Genomic DNA, 9,032 nt, shown 5'->3' on the forward strand with positions numbered 1-9,032 from the left:
AAAAAAAACAGCAATGACACTATAACAAATGTTATCTTTTTTGCATTGTAACTCACAGGTTTAGTCCATACTCAGACATCACGCCACTCATGATCTGAGAGCTCCTGGATTAACGTGAGGACTCTGGGATTCACATGAAGACGGGATGTGCGGGTCTTTTCAACTTTAGTGCCTTTCTCTAGGTTGATTCCAAAGAAGCACCTAAAAAAATACAAAAAAATAAAATAAAAATCAGAGCTCATAATTTATATAAGGGTTTTCGGTAGATAAACCTTCAAACAAAGTGTTAAAATAAAGTCATAAGTTGTCACGTAACTCTTAGTTTTCTGGACTTTATTTTTTTTTCTCAGACAAATTAAATATATTGACCCTTTGCACCCACGTGACAAAGTCACGCCATGACGTTTCATGAAAATAAAATTTGAAGCGGAGTTCAAAAAAATAAAAATGGTATATTGTTTGTTACATCCATCTGCAAAAGGGAGGAAAATCAATGTCATTAATGGTCTAACAACTTGACATGTCAGCGAGATTGATTTCTATCATCTGTAAAATATAAACAAGTGTGTTTAACCATCCTGATTTGAGCGGATCTGTCCCGCATGAGGAGGTAAGGAGCTGTGAGCTCAGGTCGGGCGGTGTCAGTGCATTGGAACCACAGAAACCAAACTGCACGCAGCAGCAGGCTGCAGAAATGTTTTTCTGACAGCATAAACTCATGGAAACTGTTAGAAACGTGAAGAGAGTTTAAAAAATGCTGACAACGTCTCGTTGAGAATAGAAGCTAGGCTAAAAGTCAGGTGTTTATTAACAGATAACATCAGCACTCCATGTCAAGACCACTCTGTCTGTCCATTTTCTCATCTGGGTCGGGTCGCGGGGACAGCAGAGAGACCCAGACTCATTGTCAGTAAATTACAGATTCCCCTCCCCCTTTCTGCGTTTATGGACGTATCTGACGTCTTTTTTTTCTGTTTGTTTTTTATTTCTTTTCCAAACATCCATCATTCTGCTTCATCCGGAGTCAGGTTGTAGCAGTTTGAGCAGGGAACAGAGTAGAACTCTTTCCCTAGCCCCTCTGCTCTTCTGGGATTCCAAGTTGAGACTAAAGTGTTTTTATAAGCACTCGTCTTCAAATTTATTTTAGTCTCAGACTGTAGGATTTGTAAAAAAAAAATCAAACAAACAAGAAACAAAACAAAAACAAAACAGTAACTAAATAAAATTAAATGACCATCTCCCAAGCCGCTCTGCACTTCGTCCTCTCCTCCTCTTGTGGTCGGATCTCCGGTCCGTGTTCTGGCTCTACCCGCGGCTCATCCGCAGTCCATTTCTCAGCCCCCCAGTCAGATTGTGTGTGAGTAATGTGGACTTTTTGCTTGGAGGATTGTTTGTAAGAGTGTGTGTGTGTGCGTGGGTTTGTATTGTGAGGACCCACTGTCCATCAAATGTCTTTTTTGACTAACTGTATAGGAGAATACGCTAACAATAGATTGTTTCTGACGTCCATCATGGCGAAGATGGGCGGTCTTTTGGGGTGCGTGACATCACGTGCAAAGGGTCAATAGGATCAAACAAATAAAAAGCCATATGATGAAATAGCAACCTGTCTATAGACAGATACACCTCTTGCCCATTGACCCCTTGAGATAGGAACTGTAACAAGTGCAAATAAAAGATGACTGACTGACAAACCAATAAAGAGAAGAGTAACTCACCTCTGAAGACATTCCAGAGTTGATTCAAGTCCTGATGGGTAGTGGATGTTGAAGCAGTAATAGCTGCCAAACGTCATGCAAAGGGCAGAAATGAAGGAAGGGATGTTGTCGTGCACAATATTCCGATCCAAACTCAGCATAAACCGTCTGGCAGCAAAGCAGGACTGTCCTAAAAAATGAAGAAATGGGCTTGAATGAATGAACTTGTGTCAAAACGGAGCAAAATAAGAGAATAAAAAATGTAATAAAGCAGAAAACAGAAGGGAAACAAAGAAGAAACTATGAAAAACAGGACATCAAAAAATAAAAAAGATGGAAGTACACAGAGACAAAAAAAAATTAAGAAAGACACAGGATTCAAAAGTCCTTAACTTACCACACACAATGATGGTGGGTGTCAAGTTGACTTTGTCCATCTGTACTTCTCGTGCCAAGCATGTGTCCTCCACGTAGAGAAACATAGCATCTTCCTTTTCATCGAAGTAACTCATCAAAAGCAACACCATCTCTTTAACATCTTCAGAGCATCCACTCATCTCTCCCCTTATCACCTTCAACTTTGTGTGGGCCTGCAGGAACCTTCTGTTTTTGGTCACACTAACCGTGCTCATGTAGTCCAGCAGCCGTCTCCCCTTACGTTCCAAGTTTTGTGTGAAAGTTTCTTTCAGCTCCTTTCCAGTAAGTATTTTAAAGTGGACTGACATACCAAGCTCCTGAAACCACAATGGCCACTCTTTGAGGAGATCTTTGATATCTTTCCCCTGGTTGACATCTCTACGTTGTGTGTAGAAAGACTTCTCCATTAGCTGTTTGACCTCCTCTGGATTTGGATCCTTCATTTGAGACAATATCTTCAAATTTTCTTTTTTGTCTTCCTGGCTCTCTGTAGTTTCTCCAAAAGGCAGGAATTTCAAATTCCAGTTGATGCACCCATAGGTGTCCTGGACTGCAGCCTTCTGTTCTGGAGGAATCTCGTCTGTGTCAGAGTCATCAGAACGATGCTTTCGTTTTCTTATTTTAGGGGTTGTAGATCGTTTCACATTGTCCAGTCTGTTCTGTAACTGCTTCACTAGTGAGTGATAACCTGGTCCAATCACATCTCCCTCTATTACATCCTGTAGAGACTTGGGATATTTGGCCACCATCTTTTTGGCAACTTCTGTAGTGCCTCTTTTTCCTATGGAATAACTTTTTTTCATCATCTCAGAGATCACAATTCGCACCATCTCCCGTCTCAGTCTAGGACTTGGCCGTTTACCTCTCTCCAATGATTGCATTAGCTCCTCCGGAAACACATCCCACGGTATCACAAAGTTAGCACCCCAGTCAATTTCCAGACTCTGATTGCTGTTGGAGGAGACTGATGATGAACTTTGGGGTGATAAAGACTGTAAAGATGCAGATGTTTGGACAGTATCATCTGCAGAGGACTTGCTGGTTGCAGGGCTTTGGCCTTCAAAAACACAATCCAAATGTGTATTTCAGACATTAAGTAAAAAAGTAAATACTGTAATTGTGTTTTGTAAATGTTGATCACACACACACGCACACACGCACACACACACACACACACACACACACACACACACACACACACACACATAATGTTTTGCACTAATTGTGTCAAGCAAACAAAACTTACATCTGAGCTTCCAAGTTGCAAGTGCTTTTCTGGCTTGAACTGGCCTCAAGGCTGACAGCAAATCATCTTCCAAAATAAACTGAAAATCGTCATATGTTTCCACTCCAATCGACTGCAAAGTCTCCTCAAGAATATCCTTTGAAACCTCTGGAAGGTTAGGCAGGACCTCATTGATGACAGTGCGCAGAAATGTTTCTTCAGTCATTTCTAAAATCAAAACAAAAAAAAAAATTAAAAGATTCAACTTTTCATGCATTTAGCATACAGATAAAAGAAACTCCTATTTTCAGTATGAAGTTTAATGTCAGGAATTATACTTTATTGAAATTGGCGCCCACACAAAGAAATGGCGCACTTTAATTCCGCAGTAACCGCTGCTGCAGGAGCCAAGGGTGCAGGCCCCTTGTGCACTCGATAAAAATGAGCCTTAAATGCAGAATAAGTACAAAATGTCCGCTTGCAGTCGGTGCCAATGCACTTGAAAAAACAATGGGGTTCGTTTCTATGAACTCTACAGTGCAGCACATAGCCCCTCAATGACTGTAGTGTTTTGCTGCAAAATGGACAGGTAATCATTATTTAAACTAACAAAATCCGCTTAATGTCCGTGTCCCGTTCTGGCGCCAAACGGTATAACTTCTGCAGTTAGCGTTATCACTGAAAACCTCGTCCAAACAAAAGCTGGTATTTTCAGATAAAAACTGCTATGCTTTCACGTCTGAAAAATATAAAATGTTAGCTTACCAGAAAAAGAAGTCCCCACAGCGATGTTTTCTGGAGCAGTTGAGTCCACTACCACACAGCAAGATCCAGTGTGTGTTCGCCAAAATCCAGCCGCTACCGCGACGTTTAAACCGACCAATAGCAAGACAGGACCTCTGCTTCAAGTTCACCGACACTCTCGTGCAGCAGCCCACTCAAGCTACGGTAATGCCAAAGCGTTTTATCACAGAATAAATCCCAAAAAATTCAGGGACAGGATGTTGACATCTGTGTGCAGAGTAAATGTCAAACTATATATAATGAATGTCAAAAATCCCTGCCTGCTGTTTTGTTACAAAAGTTTGATTTGCAGCATGAATGTGTCACAACGTAATCTTTGTTCAAAATCCAGCACCACAAACACCTTTATAAGTAAAGGTGCCGCCATTGTATGGCAAGCTGGTTTATCATACAATAAACTCACTTCAAATTAGATTTCATTATGTCATTCCAATATTAAACAAATAAAGAAGCCAGTACAATTTTTAAGTCATCCCAGTCATTGTTTTCTTTCAAAGAACTTTTCCTTAATAAATGCGCATAATGGTCAAATCAGCTGGATTTAAAAATTAGTTTTGCTACGTCTGATGAAACAGAACATGCGCGCAGCAATCAGAAACCCTGCATTTCTTTAAAATACAACATGATAAACACCTAAAAATATATTTGTTTGCTGAAAATTATAGTAAAGATGTGGCTGAGCTGAATTTTTCCTTAATAAATGAACTTAATGGTCAAATCAGCTGAATAAAAAAAAATACGGTAGTGTCGCTTCAGTTCTGTGAAAATGGACGTGCATTGAGTGGAAAGCTGCATTTCTTTAAAATTTAACAAGATAAACACCTAAAAAAAAATTTGTTTGCTGATATTATAGTAAACATGCATCTGAGCTGAAATTTTCCTTTATAAATGAACGTAATGGTCAAATCAGCTGAAAAAAAAAAACCGGTAGTGTCGCTTCCTCCGGTGGTTCTGTGAAAATGGGCGTGCATCGAGTGAAAAGCTGCATTTCTTTAAAATTTAACAAGATAAACACCTAAAAAAATTGTTTGCTCGACATTATGGTAAAGGTGTCTCAGCTGAACTTTTCTTAATAAATGCACTTTGACGGTTAAAACATGGCAAAATGAAGCCGACGAAATAAACGGCTTTAAAATTACTACACGCTAAAATATCCGAACACCAAACAGGTACACCAATAGTCGTCAAAAGCCTAGAGGGCCCTTTAGCGCCCATAGCGGCCGAAAGTGGTACTGCGTTGTGCCCCTAGCGGCCGATTGTGGTACAGCACCATTTTTTCCGTCAAAATGAATTGAAACGGTCATATCTCAGCCAAAAATTGGTCTAAAAATATGGGGAAAAATCCATAAATATGTCGCTTCGCAGTATAAGTCGCAGGACATGCAAATTAGGAAAAAACTGTGACTTATATGCTGGAAAATACGGTACTACTTATAACGAATGCAGATGTGGTATTTGCAAATGATGCAGATCTTTTTAACAACTCCTTACCTTGAACAATATGAACAGAGTTGTGGGAAGTAAAAAGACATTCATAGTTTGTTCATTCATTTGTTTTTCTCCTTGTAATGTCTTTATTTTTTCCTCCTTAACCACAGAGACCAGGTCTTCACTTGACAAAACTGTTTTGTCCATGTAACGTGATGACATAATAACATATGCCATATTCCCTATGACATTAATAACTCATGAAAAGGTGTTTGGCTCTTTTGAATGGCCCTATGAAATAAAAAGCTTTGTCAAGATCAGGATCCCTTCAAAGAGCCGTTTATCCCATCATTGCATGTTTTTGTAAAATAACATTTTTGGGCTGTTTGAATGTAATAGATAATTTAACTATGTCATATTTTGGATACTTATGCATTTCGTAAATATTGTTGATATGAGTAACTTGGAATTGTTAAAAATTTGAATGTAAAAATACCTGAAAAAAAAATCAATTTAACACTATTATGCTGTAAATGTAACTTTTATATTTTGTTTTCAGAATCACAATTTATCTTTGTTTTAAACACAGCAATTAGTAATTTTGAACACAAAATGTTGTCTTTTTAACATATTGCTATTGTAAAAATAACATTAATAATTTGTTTTAAATTTTACACCACACCACTGTTACTTAAACATTGTCTTCCTGTATTTCAATTTACAAAATATTTCTGTCACCATTTTACAGACATTTACTGTTAAATTCACGGACATTTTTTACAGTGTTCCTTTCAAATCTACCATTTTTGTGCTGAAATAAGGTATCTCTGTTGCAGGAAGCACATTGACACAAGAGCACGTTTTAAATTAACTGTATGCTTAGGCATGACTATTGTTGATTACTTAAAATTGGCAAAAACTGACCAAGTTAATTGGCTTACAGATCAATCGATCCTACTTTAAAAGACTACTGATTTTCAATCTTTTAAACATTCAGGCTGTATAAATGCATCGGCATGCTCATCAAGACTGTCCACTCCTGCAAATCTCTCACAAGTAGAATCCTAACACTCCTCGTGTTCCCTAAGTTTAGTCGCAGCCATTTATTTTTCTCTGTCACAGAGAAAAGGCTGTGTAGCGCTGTACGCAACAGTGCACAAAAATCCAAAAGCCTTTGAAAATGAGTCACAGCCAAAAGAGGAGCTTGCTGGCGCTGAGTAAAACAACGTGAGACAGATTGAAGATAACAGAGTACGTGAAAGCAGCAATGACATATCGAAGCAAAAAGAAGGAAAACAGAAAAGCAAACAGAGCTCGAGACCAAACCATCAAGATAGTGTGTAAACACCAAAGACAGCTTCATGTAAAGTGCTCAGTGAAGCCGGCTGCTCAGGCAGTAAGTGGGTCTTCAACTGTGGGCTTACTCTGATACTGGGGTTAGGCAGAAGCGCCATGTTCGGTAATACGCTCAAGTTAATATTCTGTAATAAATGGGCAAATCCGCCCCAAAGCTGGTCCATTGTGACAGAAACACAAGGCATTTAGACGGGCCTGGCGATCTGTTTGTTTGAGTCAGAGGGAAGCAGGAAGCTCGCAGTCGGCCTCCATGGGAGACGCCGTGGATATGACTGATGGAGACACGAAGCCTCGGCTCCACTGCCCAAGAACAGTTTGACTGAGTGACGAAGGAAGCAGCAAATGTGCACAAGATGAGACAAGTGGTGTGGAATAGATACACCTGCAGTGGGACTGTTTCATTTTATGTCTAGCCTTCAAGCAAATCCAGAATAAGCCCCGGTTTCCCAGTGAATTTTTTTTTTTTTCGTGACCTGTTCCTAGCTGTTACCTGTGCTGCTAAATGCTGTCAATTAACTGATTCAGTGTTTGGCAAATTAGTCAACAGATGTGCAAACTGTGTTTTGAATCCCGGCAAAATTTCATTTTTATCAAATAACTTAACAGCTGTGCTAATGTGTGTGTGTTCGTGTGTTAATTGCACAGTTTGAGTTGTAAGCTAACGTCTCACTGGTTTCCCCTCCCAGCCATGAAATCAGGAGGCACTCAGCTGAAGCTGATCATGACTTTCCAGAACTACGGACAAGCTCTGTTCAAGCCGATGAAGTAAGTAACGCGGGCATGGATCGCATCATTTCACACTCAACACCACATATCTGTAAAATCTGTAAAAGTCGGAACGTTATATATAATTGAAGGCGGAATGAAATGATTTGCAAATCTCATAAGACCAGGATGCACATATTCACATCAGTATTTAAAAAGTTTAAACTAAGAAATTCATAACAATTGATTTAACGGGTCAGTGACAGGACAGAGTTTTAGAGCAGCTGAAGCTCTTAGAAGTAAAGATGGGCAGAGGATCACCAGGCTGTGAAAAACTGTGTCTAGTGGTGGAACAGTTTCAGAAACAACTCATCATTTACAGCTTATTTGATCCTCAAACGATTTGAAGAATCTGCACTCAGAGCAAAGGACAAGCATGAAAGTCAGTGACCTTTAGGCTTGAGGAAGCACCGGATTAAAACAGATGATTCTGTTACATACCTCACTGATGGGCTCAGAAACACTTTCTCTGAACAGTTCACTGTGCCATCCACAAATACTGGGTAAAGAAGAAGCCATATGTAGGGCAGCATGATGGCTTAGTGGTCAGCATTGTTGCCTCACAGCAAGAAGGTCATGGGTTCAATCCCTGGTTTGGAACTGGAGTCCTTCTGGGTGGCGTGCATGTTCTCCTCATGTTTGCGTGGGTTTTCACTGGATACTCTGGTTTCCTCCAACAACCCAAAAACATACATGTTCAGGAACAACATGTGCTCCCATCCAGACCACATCTTTTTCAGAGGTCAATTTTCATAAAGGAAACAATCCATCAAAGAAGACCCAGGACTGTTGAGCAACCAGCATCCTACAACAGATGCATTTCCCTCCAGAAGCTGGTCTCTTCAGGACCCAGATGTTTACACTGTTGTTAAAAGATGATGGGATTCTTCACAGTGGTAGAAATGGCTCTGTCCTAACTTTTTGAGCTGTGTTGCTGCCATAAAATTCAATAGTAACTTGTTTATGTTATAAAACAATATACAGTAGTCCCTCGATACGTTGTGGATCGTTTTTCGCGGAATCGCTCGATCTCGGTTTATCAAAATAAGACTGGACATGACACACAATTGACTGATTGGTGGATGAGCCGCACGATCGGCATGGAATTTTTATTTAAAATAAATTATGTAGCACCAGTGTGCAGCCCACAGCTGCAGGAGAATGTTCTTCGTGCAGCGTGTCATATCTCCGCTCTGCAGCGGAGAAGTGGGCGTGGCCAAGAGAGCTGGCAGGTGGCAGAGAGCAGTGGAGACAGAGAGCTGAAGTCATGACATTCTGTGCTCTTTTAGAGCATTTAGAGTTTAGAAACATGGTTTAGAATATTGCAAGAGTGTGGGAAG

At 39.9% G+C, this 9,032-nt stretch overlaps 3 protein-coding genes across 4 annotated transcripts in view; 1 reads left to right on the top strand and 2 right to left on the bottom strand.

The window, feature by feature from the left end:
- LOC119421599 (septin-9) overlaps positions 1 to 9,032 on the bottom strand; it is a 916,196-nt gene that overhangs the window by 752,659 nt on the left and 154,505 nt on the right. The gene's annotated exons all lie outside the window — the stretch shown is intronic.
- pvalb5 (parvalbumin 5) overlaps positions 1 to 9,032 on the bottom strand; it is a 571,007-nt gene that overhangs the window by 407,470 nt on the left and 154,505 nt on the right. The gene's annotated exons all lie outside the window — the stretch shown is intronic.
- The window catches only part of fam20ca (FAM20C golgi associated secretory pathway kinase a), a 46,934-nt gene continuing 45,517 nt past the window's right edge, over positions 7,616 to 9,032 (top strand). The window contains exon 1 of the mRNA XM_037688530.1: positions 7,616 to 7,692. Coding sequence (XP_037544458.1) covers positions 7,616 to 7,692 — 77 coding nt within the window. The remainder of the gene's footprint in view (positions 7,693 to 9,032) is intronic.

Source organism: Nematolebias whitei, chromosome 15 (genome assembly GCF_014905685.2).
Source record: "Nematolebias whitei isolate Nwh7 chromosome 15, NemWhi1, whole genome shotgun sequence".
NCBI classification, from domain to species: Eukaryota; Metazoa; Chordata; class Actinopteri; order Cyprinodontiformes; family Rivulidae; genus Nematolebias; species Nematolebias whitei.